Source organism: Arachis ipaensis, chromosome B3 (assembly GCF_059453495.1).
Source record: "Arachis ipaensis isolate K30076 ecotype BB chromosome B3, ASM5945349v1, whole genome shotgun sequence".
In the NCBI taxonomy this organism is placed as follows: Eukaryota; Viridiplantae; Streptophyta; class Magnoliopsida; order Fabales; family Fabaceae; genus Arachis; species Arachis ipaensis.
Window position 1 is genome coordinate 5,243,221 of NC_142438.1, and position 24,082 is coordinate 5,267,302.

The following is a 24,082-nucleotide window of genomic DNA, read 5'->3' on the forward strand; positions in this document are numbered from 1 at the left end:
TAGTAAATTAATCATTATAACAACCGAAGCTGATTTATTCATGTCTATGTAATGTTAATGTATGAGTGTGAAAGCATTGGCTTCAATTTAATTTTGTGGGGAAAAAAATGGTTATATTCCATGTGAGTATGTGACTAAGATTTCTAAACTTATAACAAATTTGGGTTATACAAAATTTTATTTGTCATATTTTTAAATAATATTTAAATTCGTCATTAATTAGATATTAATTAATTTTGGATATTTTATTAAAAATTAAAAAATTGTCTAAGATGATAATAAAAAAGAACAAGTATATGACAAAAAAAATAATACATAAGCTTTTAAATTTTTTAATTTAAAAATAAATAAATTATTGACTAATTAAAAATATAAAAATATTTTTTATTTTTATAAATTCAAAATATTTAAATTTTTTTGAAAGACTTATTTGTTTTTATATATTTTGAACGAAAAATTTAGATATTTCGTATTTTTAAAAGAAAATTATATTTTTATATTTTTAATTAATCAAAGATCTTATTTATTTTTTAATTAAAAAATCAGGGACTTATTTATTTAATTTTTAAAACTAATTTTTCAAAAATTAATATTAGTCAAGTGTTATTATAAAATTATTTTTTAAAAAATTAAGATTTAAATCTAAAATTTTAATATTTAAAATTAATAATAAAAAATTAACTAACTAATATTAATTAAAAATTTGAATTTCTATTGAATTTAATATAAACTATTAAATAATTTGACATATATAATTAACTACCATATTTAATTATCATAATTTATTTTGGTATTAGCTATTTTGTTTGCATAAATACATACACTAAGTAGCCACTTAGATTTGGACATCAAATTTGTTCACATCTTTGTATATTATTTTTGTGTTAAATTATCAACCACACACACACAATGATCAACTTCCATTTCTTCTTGTCTATTCTCTTTTGGAAATAAATCTTCTTATTTATTTGTTCTATATATATGTATCATGAAATTTATCATATACAAACAATCTTAGATTCAGTTAATGTGCTACATGCCTTGATTTAATACGAGTTATTGTAATGAGGTTTTGTATTCAAATTCCACTAAATTCTCAAAATGTCTTTCTTATTCACGTTTTACATTAATTTGATAATTGAGATTCTAATTGCATTATTATTATTTTTTAAATTGAACTTTGAATATTACAGTGGTCTTTTGACTTTTTTTTTTTTTTTTTACAATAAATCAGCAAATAAAATAAAAAAACATGTATTCTAATGCTATGTTGAATACTACAATAATTATTTAATATGACAATTTAAAGATTATCATATCATATAATCGTTACAATATATAGTATAGTATTAGAGTGCTAACTCATTATTCTATTTCTTCAAGTCATTGTTAGCAAAAGATAGAAAGACCATTATAATAAGAGAAAGTTTAGGGGCAGTACTTTTGTTGAAATTTGGCCAGTATTTAATTATAAAAAAATGATTAATTCTATACTATTAGATATTATCTCATACCATTAAAAATATTGATGATGGCTAATTGATGGCTAACATTACAAATTCTGTTGGCCCCTAGCACTCTTCTTATAATAATGCTCGGATATTAGTTTAACGGATAAAGTATATTTTTTTATTTTTGAAGTTAGTTAAAAATTTTAAAAATAAATTTTAGAGATTTTTAAATTGTATTAAATATATTTTTGGTATCTATTTTTTAAAAAAATTGAGAATCAATTCAGCAATAAATTTTTAAAGATAATTTTTAATATAAATAAATCAGATATAATTGTCATATATTATTATTGTATTAGTTTTTTTTTTTAATTTAGATGCTAAGAATATATTTAATACAAATAAAAAATTTTAAAAATAAAATTAAAAATTATTTTTAAAATTTTTGACAAATTTTAATAAAAAATATATTTTAACTTAATTTAAAAGACAATAATAATACAATTGAAATATCAAGATTCAAATCGGTGTAAGGTGTGTAGTAATTCAAATTCCTTACCTGCATATATAACAATGCAAGTCGTGTTTTAATTTGATAACACTGCTTATTATTATATATTCTTGTGAAAAAGGGCACTCAGCCAATTATTTTATTAAGGATATGATCAAGTTTAAGAGAATATTCTAAGAACAAAAGAATTCCAAATTGAAATTGACCTCTTGGTTCACCTCAGGTTTTTCTCCAAAAGTGCACGAAACCCTTATTTAATTTATTTCCAATCCATAAAGCTTGAGTCACATGCAATGATTCCAAAGGAATGGTCATCATGCAACTCACAAATTATTTGCATAGAGTTGAAATATTTTAATGGCTGCCATGCCACTAATAGTTAAAATAGTTATACACAAATTAAATATTAGTTAAGATATAGTATATATTACATCAAATAGCTCAATCACACTGGATTTAGTTTAATAAATATAAGCTTAATATTGTTATTAAAAATATGAGTTTCGCTTGCACATCTAAGTAATTTATACAACCAAACAACTAAATCATTTAATTTATGTTGCAGGACTTCGTCTTTTTTCTCTTTCTACTCATTTTTCTTTTTTTTTTGTTATTTTTTTTTCTTTCTTCATTTTTTTTATTATTGTCAAGGTCACTATTACCGTACTATCACATTCATCTCTTCCTCTTCTATCTCCTCTTTCTCCTTCTCCTTTTCATCCTATTTCTTTTTTATTTGAAATTCTTTTATTTTCTCATTCGTTCCTTTTATTTTTCCTTCTTCACCATTATTATCGTTATCACTAATAACACCAACATTTTGTTAACATATTTATTGATTCTGATTCTCTGTAGTGATCGAATGAACTGAAAATATTATCAAAACGAAATTATTGTATAATACCAAATGAACTGAAAATGGTCCATTATATAAATTTAAATTCAAAAACACCTGCATCTCAAATGAACCAAAAATATTATCAAAACGAAACCATTGTATAATACTAAATGAATCAAATATTTTTCATTATACATATTAGAAGAAGACAATGACGATAACGATGATGATTATAATGATGATGATTGAGGAGAATGATGAAAAGGAAAGAGGAAGCGAAATTCCAATAGGAGGAGGAAGAAGAGGAGAAAGAGGTGTTGTTGGTGACGACGGTAACGAAATTGAAAAATAATAAAAAAGGAGGAGGAAGAGGAGGAGGAGGAGGAGGAGAAGAAGGAGGCAAAGAGAAAAGAAACGCGTAACTCAAATCACTTGGATGAACTTAGATGTAAAATTGAGTGGATGTGGAGAATTACTCTAAAAATATTATTTATATACTAAAATTAGTTACTAAAATTAAGCATTATCATGAACTAAATTGAATTGATGTAATAATTAATTTATTAGTCTATTTAAATAAGTGTTAGGAGTTTGAGTCTCACTTTATGCATGCAATAAAGTATTAGTTAGTGACAAATTTTTAAATAAAGTTTTGATTCGTAAATATATATTTATTATTTAACTCATTTTCAATATATATTTTATATTTTAATATATATTTTATACTAATAATTAATTTTAGTGATGACTAATTTTAATATACACTTAATATAATTATAAAAATACCATAGGGGCCGGGCTATGAAACCACAATGTAATTTATAGTTTTTTTAATTTTTTTTAATTTGATTTTTTTTTATCACATGGTGTGGTTGTTCAACTGGGACCACACACACTTGATTATGATCTTTCGGCTTTAGCACTTTTAAGCAGCTTCATTTTTTGCTCTCCCAAAAGTTTATATCATTCTCCTTTATACACAACGCATGACATATCCGCATCGTTATTGGTTCAACCTGTCATTAAAATATTTTAAAAAATGGGGAATAAAACAAACAGAGAATGAAAAATTGGAATCAACTACCACAACCCCTCTTTGTGGTATGCTCTTAAATTATATGATGTGGTGAGTTCTAGTATCTCTATAATAGTCACAGTGATTATATAAATATTATAAAAATTAAAATGATATTTTTTATATTTTCATAATATTTTTTGAAATGTATTATTTAATAATAAAAATATTGTTTTAATTTTAATAATATTTTTAAGATATCATAATTATTGTAATTACCGTAGGGTTTAATTATTTTTAGAAGGCATTTTAATGTATAAAAGGAAAAAAATTATTTGCTAGTATTTTAGCCATTCATCAGTTAAAACAGTAATAAAAAGTCATCTTAAATTTTGTTATATTTTTTAAGTAATGTCAAATTTTTTTGTAATTATAGTTACTACCTAATATATAAAAATTTAAATATTATTTAATAGTTATTAGTTTATATTTTTATGTAAGAGTAAAATATATTTTTTTAATTTTTTTATATATTTTTTATGTAATATTTTTAGTATTTAGTTTAATTTGTAATATGAATAATTAAATTAAACACTAAAAATAGTTTTTAAAAATTTTGTGAACACAAATTATATCTTAGCTTAATATAAGTTATCCTTGCCATAGTCAACCAACCACGGATACAGATTTGATGACCGATGTTGTTGACCACAACTAGCAAAGACAAATTTGATGTCTTTTATTTTAGTGTTTGTTACTATAAAATAATATTTATATGCTTTATAATAAAATACATCAATAAATTTATAAAAAATAGTTAAATTTAAATTAAAATATTATTATTTTATTGACTAACAAAAAATTTTTAGTAATTTTAATAATTTTAGCCAATATTTAATTAATATAAATATAAAATTATTTTTAATAAATAAATAAATTTATGTATAAAAATTCTGATAAATATTTTGAATATATTTGATCCGTATATCTCTTATGCTTACAACTGATTTGTTACAAATTATATTAAGAGAATATAGGAAAATTTCAAATTGACAAGTGCCATCCGATTCTACACGCAATTATTTTTGAAAGTAAAAAATGAAAAATAAATATAATATATATTATATGAATTTTGCTTTCGTCTAGATATAATACATGATAAAATTTAATAATATTATTTAATTTATATAATCAACTATTTAATAGAATAAAATTTTCTTATTATTATTGTTTATTAATGTAAAAGAATTTTATATAGATAAATAACCGTATTAAAATTTATTATTTAATATAAACATATAAATTTAATTGGATATTCATGAAAAGAATTTTACACTTTCATGTATCAAAATTAAATTTTTACATATATATATATATATATATATTTTTATTGTTCCTCCAAATTTGATGTCTACCATCAGTTTATTTTTATTCGTATTCAGTTCTAATATCTCACGAATTAGTGGTGATGATCCTTCTCAATTAAAAAAAAAAAAATTGTGAAAAAATTTCTTTCTCCGTGATCCATTAATTTCCAAAATATGCTCTAGTCTTACCTTAATGACAAGAGAATATTGTACGCATTGCATTGCAAATTTGCAATTATTGAAGTATTGAAAGATATTGACAACCTTTTATTTATCAATATATCTAAATATAAAATCCATATTTTGAGTGATCATAATATAAGAAAATTGCTATATTCAATGGTGTTTGGATAAGGCAAAGAGTCATACATTATATGTACATCATAATTGACATAGGACAAAGTTTTCATTTTTAAAAATGTCAATTTTCCATTTTTTTTAAGTTAAAGTTTCCATGCGTTTATCAAGAAAAATTCAAAAGATTAAAAAGAAAATATAAAAGCAAGAATTTATGTCTATAAATATACAAATAGATATTTCCTAAGAAAATACAAAAATCAGTTTCAGAATATTTGTGTTTATTCTGATATCAATATTTTTCATATAGTTTAGCCCACACCACATATAAATAAGAAAATAAAATATCATACCAAAATTTTAAGGAGAATTTATTCAAAATAATTATTTAAAAAAATATGCTTATGAGTTCCACTAATTTGATTAAACTTGTGCAATTGTGCTCATACAATAACCTCTTATACAACGTAGTATATGTTGGTTTTACCCATAAAACTTAAGAGAAAAGGACAATTTTGTTTTGGGTCTTAGAGAAAACAAGATCATGCAAGTTTTTGTTGAATGTAATAGAGCAAAGGAGCCCAAAATTATAAATAAAGCCCAAAATCAAGAAGAAAAAGGATAAGCAACCAATAAATCCTGTCAAAATAAATAAATAAATATAAACCAAAAATAATAAATAAATGTCTAGAGTTTGAATCTCGTCTTATTTTGTCCAAAAAAAAATCTCGTTTTGTGTATGCAACCATCAATTAACTAGTGAATGATTCTTAAATAAAACTTAAATTTATAACAGATTAATTCTTAACATGTCGAATTAAAAGATACCGTAAAAAAAAAAAAATTAAACAACCAATAAATAAACTAATAAATCATTTCATCATAAAGATTCCTTAGTATTTAGGTGTAAGTTCAATTGCTTAAATTTGACGGAAATAAAATTTGAAAACTAAATAAAAAATTATAAAAAATAAAAATAATTAATTCAAAATTTGTTAAGAATTATTTTCATATTTATTTTAAAAAAATTATATTGAATGAAGTTATTGTGCCTGGAATCCAATTTTACATGTAACATAAATATCTATTTAATATGAGTTATATTACGTGTATATCAAAATAAGCCACCAAAGTTAGTCACTACTCATTAGTATAATACATGCTGGATTATAAATACACATTATAAATAAATAAATTAAACCACACATATATTTATATACAAATACATTAATGGCTGATTTTAGTGTACAAATATTATTTTTGATTTACATTTATTTATTTATTTTTTTGAAAGTTAGGCTTGACAATGGGATTATCAGCAAAGAAATCTAAAAAGATGTGAAAAAGTGACAATGTTTCGGATGACTACTGTGATATGGAGCTTGAAGAGGTAAGAGTTGGTGATGCAAGATTTCTAGAATGTTTTGCAAGTATAGTGGTGCATTATTTTCTATTTGTGATTGACACTTGACAGGTTGTTTTTGTAATGCAGATGGAGAAGGAACAAGGAGAAGAGGAAGAAGATAGAAAGGAAGGAACAATTGAGGAAGACCAAAGTGGATGGAATAATGATGAGATAGAACAACTTGAGTTACAAATGTCCCAAATCAGGTTAGATACAAATGTCTGTCTATCCTATATTTGGATTGAAATACCAATATGATTTTCTAACTTGCTTTAATGACTCTGTGGCTCATTATTTAATGTGAAACAGTTCATGTCAATTTACAGAGAGAGAAAGAGATAGATAATGAAGTTGTTTGATTCTCTTAAGCTTCTCTTCTGTGCAAGTGTTATATATGCTAATACTATAATTTGCAATTTCTATGGATCTGCTTCAATTTTGGCTGCAAAATAATTTTTGTTAATAGATTGACTCTTAGTAGTAATTTTGGGTGACTAAATAGTGGAGTTCCAAATGTGGAGGTGTTAAACTGTGCAAGAGTTGTAATTGATGTAAATGTCATAATTCATTGGATTTTTTTTTCATTGTGACTTAAGTTTTGTGAATTTATCTGTTGAGTTCAACATTAACTTAACTTTTAAAAGTTGTGCTCTTGATTGTGTTGCAGTGTCACTGCTGAGTCTCATGGTCGTAAGAAAGCCCTTCTCATTGGAGGTTTCATTGCAGACGTCCTTTTTTCTCTGGAATCTCGTAGTGTGATTCCTTCAAACCATCCGGTTGCGAATTTCAGGGAGAATCATACTTCGAGTTTCCAGAGAAAGATGGATGTCTTGATGTGCCTATGGATAAGTTTGCTGAAGAAAGGGAAGAAAAAATCAGACAAGATATCTTACGGGCATGGCGCATGATTAACCTTAACCTTTACAACCCTAAGTGTAAAGCTGTGCTGGTAATTAAATTAATTTCTCATCAGTTATTTGTTGTAACTATGTTCACATGTTAACTTTGGCTTTTTGTATGTTTATTCCACTGATTTGTAGCTAGTTGTAAATACTTTTCTTTTGATTTTCCTTTTCACATGAATAATGTCTTACCGTGTGTGATCTCATTTATCTTTTTATGGTTGGTTTTGTGTAGATTGAGAAATTGGTAGAAGCAAAATGTCTGCGTGAATTTAGGGAGAGATATCATCCTACCTATGTTGTTTTATTGCTAAATTGTCTAATCATGAGCTACATGAATTAGAAATGTACTTTGAGGGTTATCCAAAACCTTCTAAATGGAAATTTGCTGAAGTTCTATTATCAATTCGTGGTGCTTACGCAAAAAGAAAGGCAGTTTTAGTTAAAACACTTTATAACCGTTGGGTTGAAAGAAGATGCCAAAGAAGAAACTAGAAGGGGAAGACCTAAAAAAGAATCCTCGAGTTGGTAGGTATTTACTTCTGTCTGTGGTATGCGAAATTGGGTGATATAGTTAAAGTGAGAAGAATTTGGGAACTTTGTCAAGTTTGCCCTCAAAGGGAAGCGTGTCTGACTGCAATTGAGTCTCTTGCCGAATTGAATAAAATTGATGAAGCAGAGGCGGTTTTCGAGTTTATGTAAAAAAGATGGCTGCTTCATCCCAATAACCACTCACTTATGCTGAAAATTCATGCAAATAATAAGATGGTAAAAAAGGGCAACGATCTCGTTATGCTAATGGCAGACAGTGGAATCTGAATAGGCCCATTGACATGAGACGACCTAATTAAACTTCATATCAAAGCAGGGGATTGAGTAGTATAAAAGCCTACCTCTATTATCACCTCTATTAGCATACCTCTATTATCAACTTCATATCAACTTCTATTAGCATACCTCTATTAGCAACAAGAAAAACTAGAAATACTTTTTCATATCTTTTTTTTTTCAAAATAATTATTCTTTTTACTTTAGGCGTTAGGATTTAGCTATATATATATAGATTATTACTAATACAAATTTTTAAATTTTTTATTTTGATAATATAAAATAAATATATTAGAAATTAAAGTTTATATTATTAATTTTTTTAATTGATAACTTTAACCGATGTTTGCTAAACTCTACGTTTTACTTCCAATTTAATGTATCAGATACAAACATTAAATTGTTAATAAAACTAAAAATAAAAGAGAATTATTCTAAAACGATACCTATTGTTTCTTTTTAAAATTAGAAATATTATTGACCCATTTGCTAACAAGTAACAACAAATAAACTACATCAACGCATGCAAGTTATTGAGCTTGTAGTCTTGTTCTGATTACACATATCTCTTTATTTTAATTCCAAAATTTTTTTATAGCTCTTTCAGTGATTTACTATTCAATTCAAGTTCAACATGTTATGCTCTGGATCATTGTTCCTAATCTTAACTACTATATAACCAGTTTTGATACAAATGATCACGAATCTTGTTAATAAACCTCTTTCTAAAGCATAAAGTATTCTCAAATTTCTTAAACAATTATCTCACTGATTGATTTTCTCAGAAGCAATAGAACACAACATAAAAAATAATGTTTCAAAAATCTGTAATAATGAAAAACATGTTAGGTAGAGTATTGTGATAACAAACAATTAAAAAAAAAAGAAATAATTTCTAATTAAAAAGTTTAAATAACTAATTAGGGATGGCAAAATTATCTGAGACCCGAAGATTCCTACGGGGACTGCCCCGAATGGGGATCCGACTGTGGGAAATTTTTCCTGCAGGAATGGAGACGGGGGACAAAATTTTTCCGAGATAAGCACGGGACCCGAGCGGGAATCCCCGTCCGTCTCCGTTAATCCCAAAATTCATAAATTTATTGAATTGTCCTTAATAGTTGAATTATCCTAATTCTCATTTGCATAACACTTTAGTCCCTTCTTCAATTCAAATATCCCTGACGCTGTCCATATTTCATCCAACCCCTCTGCAGCCACCTCCTCGCCACTCTCTCTTCTCGCCGCATCGTCACACCTCAGCGTGCCATCACCCTCACTGCGTCGTGCTCTCTATTTGCGGTGTTCTTTTTTGTAACTGTGTCATCGTGTCCATTCTCATCTTTGTTCCCGCGTCTCTCACTTAGTCTACTGCTCTGTCCTCTGGTTCGACGTTGCGTCCCCCCACAGTGTCATTTCAAAAGAATCCACCATTTTATGGTTTAAACTTTTTATACAAAATCTTGCTGTTTTTGTATAAGATGAATACTTGCAACTCTATTCATATGGAAATTAATAATTAGTTAAAACTATCAGATAGATGAGAAATGGGATCCTCACAAAAGATAGAACTCGATGAAGAATGGAGATGGAGAGCAATATTCCCCCACAATGAGAAACGAAAACAGAAACAGAGAGCAAATATGGGGGTGGCGCTTCCTCCCTCCCCGTTGACATCCCTATAACTAACCATTTTTAGCCAACATACAATCAACAATTCTATTTTCATAGTCTTTTTTTTTATGGCCACATGTAACAAAATTCTTTGGCACAAAAGAGATACAACCACACATACGACATTTCTTTAATTTATTTCTGTAATTGGTTAACTAAAAGATCTTAACATCATATTCACTTTTGTAATCTTATACTTAAAAAATTATATTAAATATACACAAAAATCAGTTGCTAATTAATTATTACGTATAGAAATACGTATTTGACATTTACTAGATATAAGCAAGTTTGATTTTTTATCTATGATAAATTTTATATTTTACTGTGATATATTTGATTATTCTAATAGCTGATTATTTAGTTAAAAGAAATATGTAAATTAATATATATAAATATTGATAACTGATTTTTTTCATGTGCAATTAGTATTTTTTTTTAAGTTCTAATGTTGTATATTTTTTTTTCCTCTAGTGTACATTTCTTTCAAATGTCACCATTTAAAAAAAATGGAAGATAGGGTAAAGGGATTGAGGGCATAGAAAAAAATAATTACAATTTTCAATGGCATAATACAATATTGTTATAAATATATATCAGAGCATATAAATTTATGGCATAATAATTGCAAACACTCCCTAATATTGTTTCTTCCATTCAAAACTCTACTATGTCTATTTGCTTCATGTTATGAAAAATACAACACCAGTGTTATGTTTGTTCCTTCAAAGACGAAAAGAGCCTAGAAACAAACGAGCTTCTTACTCCACCATGACCCTTGATATCTGAAACAAACGAGCTTCTTACTCACTTTAACATTTTCTCAAACATCTGGTGGGCATCATTGTGACTACTGTTCCTAACAGTGTGTATATTGAAACAACATTGCATCCCTTTAACTCGATGGTTCTCCATTTATTCTATTGTACTATACACTCACGTAACTAATGCATCATCTGTGATTATGCTGATTGAAAAAATCAAATATTCGAGGATTAATTCATAAATTTGCCCCAAAAAAATAAACCAAAACAAAATCGAAACATTATTGGATAATATCATACTACTTAATATTTTCTACCGGCAACAAATGCTTATTGAAGTAAGGAAAATATGCAATTAACTCCACAATCCATGACACAAAAAGTATTGAGGTTCAAACAAAATTCACGAAAAAGAATCAAAAGGGTATGTAAACTTTACCAAGTGAAAAAGTTGGTGACTCTGAAGGAGAGAGAGAGAGTGTTGTTTTTTTTTTAAATGTAAATACTAATTTTTTTTAAAAAAAATACTCTTTCTTATTTTTTTTAGTAATTTTATTTTTACTATTAGAAATTTGTCAAATATATTAAAAATTTTAAAAAATATATTTTTATTAAAAACCTTTTTTTTATAGATTAAATAACGCTCAAACAAACACATTAATTGAAAAACCAAAAAAATTGAACCAAATCAATCTAATTGATTTGATTTGATTCGAAAGGTCTCAATAAAAAAAAGATTTAATTACTTTATTGGTTCATGTAGTTTCGCAAAATTTTTAATTAGGTCTCTATATTTTTTTTCTTTTAATTGGGTCTTTATACGTTAATTTTTTTTCAATTAAATTCCTACTTTGAGTATAACGTTTAAGATAACGGAATATTCTATTTAAAAAATGAATATTCTTATGAATTAATTAGAGCAGCTAGTTAAACATACATCTATTTTCTTAAAATACTAAAAGAACCCCTGATATTTTATCCCAAAGAAAAAAAAAAAACCCCTATCCAGCCCTAACTTGTTCTCTGAAGGTCGTGTGCCCTGCGCTTCTTCTCCATCAGTCCGTAGTCTTCATCCATAGTCGTCGTCGTTCGTGGCGGACGCTTGGTGGTCGGTCGTCTGTCGCATCCTTCTCCCTGCGCTACTATGTTCTGCGTTGCTCTGTTCTGTGGTCTTCTGCGTTGTTTGCCCGTCGAAGCCGTCACTGTGCCTCGCCTCGCGTCACCTCGCGCCTCGCCTCACTGTGCCGTGCCTCGCCGGCGCTGCGTCTCGATCTGTCTGTACTCGATCTGTCAAAATAGGTGACATTAAAATTGATTTTTTTTTCATTTTTTCGAAGTTGATGAAATGTGTTTATGTATATGTCAATTTTTTCAAAGATGATTAAAATTGGTTTGCTCTAATTTTAGTGTTTGATACTCATATAGATATTGTTTTGAAGTAACACTTTTTAGGATAATTCTTGCTTAGATACTATCATTCATTTTTTACTTAAAGTGATTGGATCAATCCTAGTTGTTGTAGTAGTAGTTATGACTTCTGAAGTTCGATTGGTGTGCAAATACAATAAGGTTTAGTGATTAATTTTAAATACTGTAAATATGCTCTTAAGTATTAATGTAAAGTTTGTTATGCTATCATTACTCATTAGATTATATTATACCAAATGTGTGTGTGATTGCCGAGACATGGATTCCAACAGTAAAATCTTCTTGATGAATTGATATATAATTTGATTATACTTAATTTATTTGGATAGTAACTACATTAAAATATTTTCTTAATCAATTGGAAAACATATCATTGATATGCTATGTCCACTCTGCAATTATTTCATAATTTAGTTCTTCTGGTATATTTTTACATGTAGTAATGTGGATTTGGTTGTATTTAATGTTAATTTTAGGGTTGTTCTTTGTCGATAGTAAAGATGCTTTTCATTCAGCTTATGAAAATGTACATAGGTATATTGACTGTGAATCATTTTTATTTTCATTAAATACTAAATACATAGCCATAAGGAATCTCAAACAATGGTTTGAAGCAAGCTGACCAAATTTCAACTAATTTTGGCCTGTTCAACAAAACACATCAATATTTATGTGAATTATTCTTCGGCTACTTTTTTTTTTAATTTCTATGCTAGTTCAGAGAGTGGAAGGCTGCAATGTGTGTTATTGCTTGTATTATTTTTCTCTTCATTTAATGTATTCTTCTTTCATAAAAAGTAAATAAATAAATAAGACAAATAAAAAAGAACTCTTAATACTGGAAGCAGCATATTTTAGTTTGAGTTATATATTAGTTTTGTTAAGTTCATAATAGTTATTTTAAACTCATTATTGCACTGATTAGTATCCCTGCATCAATTCTCTGGTATGAGTTTAATAGTGGATCCGTTGCACATATTTTACAGTTTCTTCAAAGCAATGGTGCTGATATTTTGAATCAAGGACAGGATACTAAATATGTAAAATTCTTGATTCTTGCATTGATGGTCTTAGTTTAGTGTGGTGCAAATTTCAAGGTGGACGAGGTTAAGAAGGAATTAATTGGCATGTCAAGGGTTGGGAATGCTGCTAATTGGTCGAATAATATATAAATATGAATTCTTTTTGAACTAAGGCTTTTATTATATGGTAGACTCGGTTGAATTTTCATGTTCTAGTACACAAAAATATATTGATGTCAGAGCCAGATTATATAATTGTCAAGCCTATACCAAACTTAGCTAGAGATGGTCTTGGAGCTGCATTTCTTTCTTTTATATTAAGCCAAATGTAAAATATTACATGATGATAATGAATAATTGAATAATGGAAACTGAATTTTATATATACTTATTATTACTATTTCCGTTTTATTTTATCTATTCTTTTTTTTATGTTCTTAAGATAAGGTATTTTTTTTAAAAAAAAAAAGAAAAGGTATTTTTGTTACAATTTGTATATAAATAAGCAAAAGAATGATAGTGACAAAATAAAAAGAATTATGAGAATATTTTTCATGCAGTAGAATCATTGAATAGGGATTATAGGAATATCTTTCATTGAATATTTATAGTTTTATTGAATTTTCAATTAGGTCCCTATATTTTTTTTTTCAATTAGGTCCCTAAGGGTATACAAGTAATTTCACAATTCACTAACATTTTTTTGACGTTTAATGTTAATAGGGACTAAATTGAAAAAAAAATTAACGTATAGGGACCCAATTAAAAGGAAAAAAGTATAAGGACATAATTGAAAATTTTGCGAAATTATAGGAACCAATAGAGTAATTAAACCTAAAAAAAATTGAACCAAACCAAACCACATAATTAAAATAATTTTAAATCAAATGAGTTTTTGCCAAAAAATCGAACCAAAACCGCAAATGGAACACCCTATTAAATAGTGAATCAAGGGATGATATAGTGGGTGTTTGGATTAAAGTTTACAGTATAAAATTGATTTTGCAAATTTGATTTTGATTAGAAGTAAGTTTATGTCAAAGTGATTTATATTTAGCAATCTTTATATCAAAATGGATGATACTAAAATAAATATTGTTTGAATTACACAATTCAAAATCACTTTTAGATAAAAAAAAGTACTAAAATAGACATCGACTTAAATAATTTTTTTATATTATCCTATCATTTTAATTTAGATATTTTAACCGATCTTATTAATTAATTTTATAATAGAATTAATATTTATTTACAAAAAAAAATAACATATAAAATTTAGTAAAATATATTTTTAATTAAAATTAAAAAATATAAATTTTAGATATATAATTACATTTTTCTTAAATTTTAAGTATTAAGGTTAGAATGTTAATTTAGTATTCTTTTTAATCGTACTTTTATTCTAGTACTCTTAATAATCTTATTCTTAATATTATTTTGGAATCTAACATTTATGATTTTATTACTACTTATGATTTGTTTTTATTTAATTTGTTTTTTTAATAGAATCATAATCTATGTTACAAAAAAATTACACTAAAACATAGTATACGAGAATTACAATTACAAAAGAGAGTACTAAAAATAATAAAAACAAAATATTTACCTTGATAGTGATGGAAATAAATCTAAAAAGTTTTATAATATTTTTATATAGATATTTTTAGTACTTTTAATACTCTTTTTTAGTATACTATAATTTTACTATTATTATCCCATTAAAAAAAATTAAAGGTAAAAAATTTATATAAACAAAAAATAATAAAATTCTATAAAAAATAATAATATGGATGAAAGAGTATTAAAAAAAATTATTATAAAAAAAACAACAAAATTAATCATATAAATAATGAATGATAAAATTGGTAGATAAAAAATAAATTTTAATCTAACCTAAAAAATGAACGTAAAAGCCATCATTTCTAGCTCTGGGTAAATCTAGGGGTGACAAACGGGTATAAATCCGCCGGCTCGGCCGCATAACCCGCAAAAAAAGACGAGCTGGAAAATTGAGACCACCAAATAGCAAAAGCCTGCCTAACTTGGACCGCTTAAATTGCGAGCTTCTCCGGGCTTAGCGTTTTTTTGACGAGAAGGGTATTTTTGTAATTTTTCGGTCAAAATCCAACTTGTCCCAATCCAACTTACAAAGAATGAAGATGAAAATTAAATTTTTTTTTTACTAAATTGAATGTTTTTTATTATGTTTATTTTGTTTTGGAGATAATATTTATAATTATATTTCGAATTATGTTTATTTTGCTTTGGAGATAATATTTATAATTATGTTTTGGATGAAAATTTGATTTATAATTATGTTTCTTAGATATTTATAATTACAAAGACTTTAATGTTTGTGAATATAAAAATTATAATTTTTTTATACTTTTAAAAATTATAAATTTATTAAAATAATCGTAAAATTATATATATTATTTAATATTTAATAAAAAAAGAATTATTCTCCAACGCTTCGTATCGTTACTACACGTTCTTCTTCTTATTGTTACTGTACGTTCTTCTTCGTTATTTTTCTTCGATATTTTTCTTCTTCATTATCGTCGTTATTAACACCACATCTTCCTTCTCTTCCTCTCTCTCATTCTTTTTTCATTGGAATTTCTTCTCTTCCTTTCTTTTTCTCTTTCTCCTCCATCATTAGTTATCACATTGTTGAAGATAATAAATAATTCAGGTTCAGATGGTCAATTGAACCAGTATGAAATTGATTATTGTTTTGAATTCAATCAAGTGGCTGAGGTGTGGCTCAATTTAGAAGTAAAAAATATAGCATTAAAGGAAATATTTTTCTGTATTTACAGCAAATTTGAGTGTAATACGAAGATATTTATGTGTATTTTTATTCTGATAAGTTCTGCATAATTCAAAACTCTTCGTCTTCATCCTTCTCATCTTTTGCTGCTTTTTTTTCTTATTCATCTTTTTCTTTTTGTTTTACCTTCTCAAGTTTCTTCTTATTTTACACTCTTAACAAGAATAAAAACAAAAAAATCAAACAAAGAATAAGGACTTGTTTGGGTGAGCTCTAAAAAAGATCTTTTTTGAATTATCTTTTTTTAAAAGATCTTATGAAAAAGTAAAAGTAATTTTATATTTGGGTATTTCATTATATGAAAAACATTTTTTTATGGAAAAAAGATCTTTTAAAAAAAGATGTAAATCAGGGCTTCTCAAAAAAGATATATATTTTTTTATTTTTCTAGTGCTTTTATTTTTACTAATAGAAATTTGCCAAACACGCTAAAAAAAATCTTTTTTCATTGAAAAAATATCTTTTTTTTATCAAAATAATGGCGTCCAAACAAGCATGAAGAAGTAACACATAATACTGCAAAATTATTTGGAAGAGGATGAACTTATATTCAATTAATTAAAAGAAAGAAAGAAATAAGAAAAAAAATGTAGTATTAGAGGAAACATTTTTTCTGTATTTGCAGCAAATTTGGATGTAACATGAAGATATTTGGGTGTATTTTTATTCTAATAAGTTCTGCATAATTCAAAACTCTTCATCTTCCTCCTCTTCATCTTCTGTTGTTTATTTTTCTTCATCTTCTTATTTCATATTATCATAATTTTTCTTAGGAGGAAATGATCAAACAAAAAAGAAAAAATACATAATATTGCAAAATCAATAAAAAGAGAAGGAGGGAAAAAAATGCAGCAGCAACAATGAATAAGAAGAGAAACGCAAAGAATAAGAAGAAGAAGAAGGAAGAGAAGGAGGAGGAACGCGAAGCGCGTTAGCGCGTGTTGACACGCTCAACTTGTATGACTTGTAAACCAAAATGACTTGTATATGTAACACATAAAAAAAAAAAAAGGAATTTGGCAGGTTTAGCCAGGCCGCAGTTAGATCGTGTAACATCTCAAGATATTTTGAAACATTTTACATATACCCTTTAATTTTATCAAAATACCTAAACTACCCTTTACCCCTTTTCTAAACCCTAACCCTCTCCTAACACACACACATACCCTGCTGAGAATGAAAGAAAGAAAAATAGCGAGAGAAAACAGAGAGGGAGAAGAAAGGAAGAAGAGGGGGAGAAGGGGGTGACACTGGTGAGGCTGGACGTCGCCGTCGTTGCTGCGGATCAGGTAGGGAGAGGGAGAAGGAGTTCGAAACAGGGAATGGGGGAAGGAGAAAGGAAGATGCGCGAGAGAGGAGGTGCTGTCCCTGGAGACCGTCCCTACCGCTGGAAGGGGAGCTTCGTTGTTGCTGTCGCGGCTGCAGGTATGGGGCTTCGAAGAGAGAGAGAAACACAATGGCTAGAGAGAGGAGAGTCTCGCGAGGAGGGGGAGCTGGTACGCCTCCGCCGTTGTCGCAAGCTGCGCCACCGTGCCTCTGGTCACCGGGGATCGCGCTGACGTCACCGGAAGCCGCTGTTGGAACCTCTGCAAGTTTGCCTTAGCTCAGCTTTGCTTCTGCCTGTTCTGTCCTTGCCGGTGGGGGGTCACCGGAGCTGCTGATGCTCCATCCTCTTATTTCCTTTGGTAAGACTAAACTTGTTCTACCTTGTCTTGCCATAAAGCTCTATTATTGACTCTATCCTATCATGTTTGCTGTCCCTTTTATCTTTGCTTAGTTTTAAACCACCGTAGGCTATTAGATTCGCTACCATTATTATTGGGGTTGCTCTATGTTATTGATACTAGGGCTGTTGTTGAGGTTGCTACAGTGAGAAATCGAAGTTGTTGCTACTACCTCGGTCCAAATTTCGTGCTCTTTCATTCCGTTCTACTTCAACCTTCCTTGGCACTCTGGTTTGGTTTCTTCGGTCCCTTGGGACCAATTTGTGAGTAGGCTTTATATTTATAACCGTTAATTTTGTTGGTTTATGCTATTCTGAGTTTCTAATTACATTTATAAAACTATTGTTGAAGAACTTTGATTTGATTAAAATAATTAATTTATTATAATTGAAAAAAATATTTTTATGAAGTTCATATCTTAGAAATTTTACATGAGACTATATATATATTTGATGAAGTTTTATATTATTTTAGAACATTTGATTTTACTCGAATATATACTTTTGAAGCATTGAAGTATTTGTTAGTACTTATTGACTTTGAAATTATGAAATATATTTCTATGATTGAAAAAGTATGATTTGAAAATATTTCTGATAAAAAAGTATTATCTGATTGATTTGATTCGATACCTTATATATTTGAGAGATTAAAGAATTATTGTATTTGAAACTATATGTTTTGAATTGGTTTGGGAGGCTCGTATTAGAAAACCGTAGTTAACGGCGGTTATGACGTTAACTTAGATGCATCTGACTCAGACTCCAGCTAGCAGGGGTGTTGCTAGCCTAACGTGTAGGCCACACGTTAGATCTGATATTCCGTTAGGACACATAAGAGGAAAGGGCTACCCATAGAGGTGGAGCCGCCCAAGTGTGGACTTTTGATTTGATTTCTGTATGAGAACTCCCTTATTGATTCACTTATTTATATAAATTATTATCTTCTAACTAAAATTATATTTATATGATCTCATGTGAATTATAGATGTACTGTCTAGTCACTGGGTTGTAAAACTCACTCCGTTTTTCTAAAAATATTTTTCAGGAATAAATATTTGATTATGTGAGTCTTTCTATTCAAGAGTAATGATCTGCAATGGGTATCTATTCGTTGTTGAGTTCTTAGACGTCATCTGCTCCATATGTCACAGGCAGGATCCACCCATATTTATTTTATTTTTTTGTTTGTTAAAAATATGTAATTATTTATTTTAGACATTGTAAATTTATTTAAAATATTTGTAATTTTCTTATTCAACTTATATTTGAGTCGGTTAGGCTTGCTTGGGGATTATTTCCTGAGCGCCGATCATGGCTCATTTTGGGCCGTGACAAAGTGGTATCAGAGCTTAGGTTTAATCTGTGTAATATGGAGCAAGTGTCCTATGGTAGGATCACAATTGTATAAATAGAAGCGCGCCTATTTGTACAAATTGTGGCACTATCAGAGGCCTATAGGAATGTCATCCTTGTCTTTCTGTCATTCTTGGCTTTTGGTTCTTGTCATCATGAGTCATCTGTTGATTCTTGACACCTCTTTCCTCTTCTTTGTATCCAACCTTGAGTTATTATTTGGTAGCTTTTCTTGAACTAGCTTTTGCAATGACTTTAGTTTCGGTTTTGGTTCACGATTCCTGCCTTGTAGCTAGTTTCAATCTTCCTCGTTTTTGTGAATATTTGCTTTAATATTCTTCATATTCATGTTGCTTTCTATGGTTTTTGATTTCAAGATTTCATCCATTATCTAGAAGATTCGATATGTTTTTGCTGTGAATTTTTATCTTATTCCTGTTATAGAATTGTATTTAGATTTGTGGATTGTGGATTTACTTAGCTGCTGATTTAGATGCTTTGTTCTGGATTTCAATAAAACAAGTTTGTTCTTCTTATGTTGATGATCTTTGAAGTTAACAGAATTTTGAACCACTCGTGATTCTTTCTTTCGAATCAATAAATTTAAAAACTGTTATTCGGTTGCTCTGGTAGAAGAACTATGTGACAAACATATATATGGAGTGTTATTCTTGTTTGCTAGATTGGAATTATAATTTTCTCTGTTTAGGTGTGGCAAATTTTTTTATTATGTATTAGCTGATTTGAAGATCTTTTTCTATCTGAAAGTTTGATTGAGCTTTTTGTTTGATAATTTGTTCTGCTATGGTTTTGTTTTTTGAACGTGGCTTTTCTTTCGAGGGTACTATTTCTTCTGGGAACCTTCAAGTTCTTCTCTTTTCAATCTTAGGATTCCTTTAATTCTAAAATTTTTGGATTTCAACTTTGACTCATTTTGCTTCTGTATACTGACAACGCTTCATATTTTTCATGGTAAGAAAACTCAAAATAGCGTGCAAATTATGGGGCATGAATTTTGTGTATAGAAATTTCTGTGTAGTAATTACTTCTTTAAAACCCGTGCTTTCTTTTTCTTTTTCTTTTTGTTTTCCTACTGGTTGATGCTGCTTTGGATTAATACTCTTATCTTGCTGTGAAAAATAACTCAAACCAGTTTAGTTTATTGTGTATTGAATATTGTATTGAATTTTGAAGAAGGTCTTTCTTTCCTCCTAAATTTGTTTTTCAATCATGTTCTGAAATCTAAAATTCTTTGTTGTTTTTCAACGCCCGAATTGAGCATTGTGTTCAATACCTTTCAAAAGTTTTGAACTTATACTTGTTGGTTAGTTCTCTCTTTTTATGCATTTTATTTGTTTGATTTTTGAATACTGTAACATTATTTATTTTATGGGAAAGTGCTTTGAATGTTTAAGATTCCTTCCTTTATAGATCTTTGTTTTAAACTTTTAATCAATGCAAGTTTTACTCTCGCACTTCTGCAATGCTTTGCTTGTTTGGATTTTTATTGAAGACTCTTTACTTACAAGTTCCTAATCTGTTTACTGATTTTCAGTTGTTTCTTGTTTTAAATTTATAATCCAAAAAAAAAAAAAAGCATTTTGCTTCAAGTTACTTTACCTTGTGCAAGTTAATCATGTTCTGGTTTGAACCTTGAATTGTTGCATATGTTGGGAGTTTTATTGTTAAGTGTTATATTAATGGAGTGCATGGGACAATGCTACTTTTTTTTATGATTTTTTTTATCACCATGAATTAATTGGTGTAATCTTTTCCAAAAAAAAAAAAAATTCTTTTCTTCTTATTAATTCTTACAACAAAGACATTGACACGTACCACACTTGTCATTTCTCTTGCCATTCATGTGATATAGTTGCTTTTTGGTTTTTGTATTTTGTGTATATACTTAAATGCTATTCTTGTGACAGAAAATACAAGAACGTTTGACCTAAAGTAGAGAGTTGCCAATAAATCTCTTATACTTTCTAATACACTGAAATTGCATCCTTTCCAGTTTGTCTTGCCAGATCTTGTACTTTGATTTTGATAATCTAACTGATATTTTACATTAATTTTATTATAGTATACTAAATATTAATTTTGTAATTTTGATTGATTTTTCTTATATTTTGATAATAAGATAATAAAATATAACATGAGCTAAATGTTTCTTAGAAAGCTACAAGCTTACAATTTGTATACATGTGCACTCAAGACAATAATATATATGAAGAAAAAAGTGATAAATGGATTTCTACTATGATTGAACCCAAAATGTGGTTATATGACTAATATTAATAGAGATCATTGAGATTTTCTAAGTAACAAGCAAGTCAATTTCTTTGGTGATTGGACTGTTGAGTTTCTTGATTTGTATGTAATGGTTATTTTTGGGTTTCTTAGTCTCACTTCTGGGTTGGAAATTTGTGAAAGGCTCCGTATATACCAAAAAAAAAATTTTTTTTTCTTTATATATTTTCCAAGATACGACAAGGATTTGGGAGATATATTTTCAAATATTTAGATTTAATATATGTATTTGAGTTTGTCCTAAGTTTATGAGCTTTAAGTTCACTTGACTATTTATGAAGGTGAATTTTTTTTTTGGTGTTTTATCTTTATAAAAAATATGACCTCATACCAATTTTCTAAAATTCTTTTACTATGTGTTGGATTATATTTTAAAAAAAAATAGTTATTTTAACTGATTTTAGTATATTAATTGGCAGTACTTCAAAGTTTAGTTTTATTATTATCAGTATTTTATTTGTGAATTTATTTAGAACTTCATACTAAGTCTAGCTGCATGATTATAAGAAATCACATGACTGTATTTTACCAACAGCGATCATAAGGAGTTAAATACCTAAATGTATATGTAAATTCTTGCTTAAGGAACAACAAGGAGATCAATTACATTTCTTGCCATGTATTACATAACTTTCTACTATTTTGAGTTAGGAGATATCAAATTTTATATTGATGTAATTATTTAAGGTCCAAAGTCATGGTAATAAACTAATAATCCCAAAGGTACTTAGTCGAAGATTTCTATAGAAAGGGAAAAGAAGCATGCCGACTTTGTGATAGTTACTATTTTTTTATTTTATGACTGTTAAGTTGTCTATTCCAGAATGTGTTATCTTATTTTAATTTATGTTTTGCTTGCTTTCTCTGTTGTTGATTTTGTCTTTTTACTAATGCATATCCTCGCTTGATTGTGCATCTAGTATCCCCCAAGGTTCTTGAAAAAAAAAAAAAACCCTTGCCCTTGATTGCTATTAATCTTAAATTCATAAACCTTGAATCTTTTTGTTTCAACTTGAATTTGTGTGACGTGATAACTTTATGCTTTTATTATTTCTTTTGAAATGTTCGTCTCATATTTTTCCTTGAGGATGTGAAATAATTCTCTTAGTTTTATTCATTGTTGATGGATGTCTTATTTGATTGTGTTTCTAATCTTTCTTTTAAATCCTTGTGAACATTGTCATCGACTTTAGTGGCCATCTCTTGTGAGCTTTGTACTTCTTTTATTCATTTTGAACTTGTTCCGACCTAATACTCCATCTTCCCTTTTATTGCTTCCATCGAAGTCCCTCGATTCAAATTTCCTTGTTAATATGTGGCTTAACTCTCTTTTGACACATTTCATTGTTTCTGTACATCCTTGTTTAATTATTGCGATCTTACACATCCTTTCGAATTCCTGCGAACAGCATCTGAGATGCTTGTTCTTCTCTTCCTAAGTTTTGTATTCCTTTGAGTAAACTCGAGATTCTATTGGTTAACGTGTAATCTCTAGATACAGCGAGCAATACGTTAGTTTTAGGACATGGCGACGTCAAGAAGATTATGAATTAAGAGTATTTCGAGGAGGAAGTTAAGGAGATTTTGGTACAAGTTGAAAAGTTAGTGTTGACGTTTGACTTTAGAATGTACTTTGGGAGTGATGGACAAAGTGAAAAGCGCCATGTGTGTTTGACTTATCAAGAGAACAAGAGGGCGTAAATGTCAACCGCATCATTTTAACACACACCTATGCTGTAATTTTTGCACCTGATTATACTTCTTTCTCATGTTTGGAAAAAGGGCTAAAACCATTTAACATTTTTCATACAGTATCAATTTTCGAGGGCGAAAATTTTTTTTTAAGGGGGGTAGAATGTAACATCTCAAGATATTTTGAAACATTTTACATATACCCTTTAATTTTATCAAAATACCTAAACTACCCTTTACCCCTTTTCTAAACCCTAACCCTCTCCTAACACACACACATACCCTGCTGAGAATGAAAGAAAGAAAAATAGCGAGAGAAAACAGAGAGGGAGAAGAAAGGAAGAAGAGGGGGAGAAGGGGGTGACACCGGTGAGGCTGGACGTCGCCGTCGTTGCTGCGGATCAGGTAGGGAGAGGGAGAAGGAGTTCGAAACAGGGAATGGGGGAAGGAGAAAGGAAGATGCGCGAGAGAGGAGGTGCTGTCCCTGGAGACCGTCCCTACCGCTGGAAGGGGAGCTTCGTTGTTGCTGTCGCGGCTGCAGGTATGGGGCTTCGAAGAGAGAGAGAAACACAATGGCTAGAGAGAGGAGAGTCTCGCGAGGAGGGGGAGCTAGTACGCCTCCGCCGTTGTCGCAAGCTGCGCCACCGTGCCTCTGGTCACCGGGGA

The 24,082-nt window shown here is 28.5% G+C and overlaps 1 protein-coding gene across 2 annotated transcripts; it reads left to right on the plus strand.

Moving 5' to 3' along the window:
* Positions 1-6,760: 6,760 nt before the first annotated feature.
* LOC107632325 (uncharacterized) lies at positions 6,761-8,170 on the plus strand. Of its 2 annotated transcripts, XM_021117509.2 has the most exons (4): positions 6,761-6,869; positions 6,972-7,090; positions 7,552-7,833; positions 8,022-8,170. In XM_021117509.2, exons 1-3 carry the CDS (start codon positions 6,855-6,857, stop codon positions 7,790-7,792), a joined length of 375 nt encoding a protein of 124 aa, XP_020973168.1. In that variant the 5' UTR covers positions 6,761-6,854; the 3' UTR covers positions 7,793-7,833; positions 8,022-8,170. The 2 variants fall into 2 exon arrangements, with proteins under 2 accessions (XP_020973168.1, XP_088366086.1); XM_088509960.1 differs by lacking the exon at positions 8,022-8,170 and having other exon boundaries at positions 7,552-7,970.
* Positions 8,171-24,082: the final 15,912 nt, after the last annotated feature.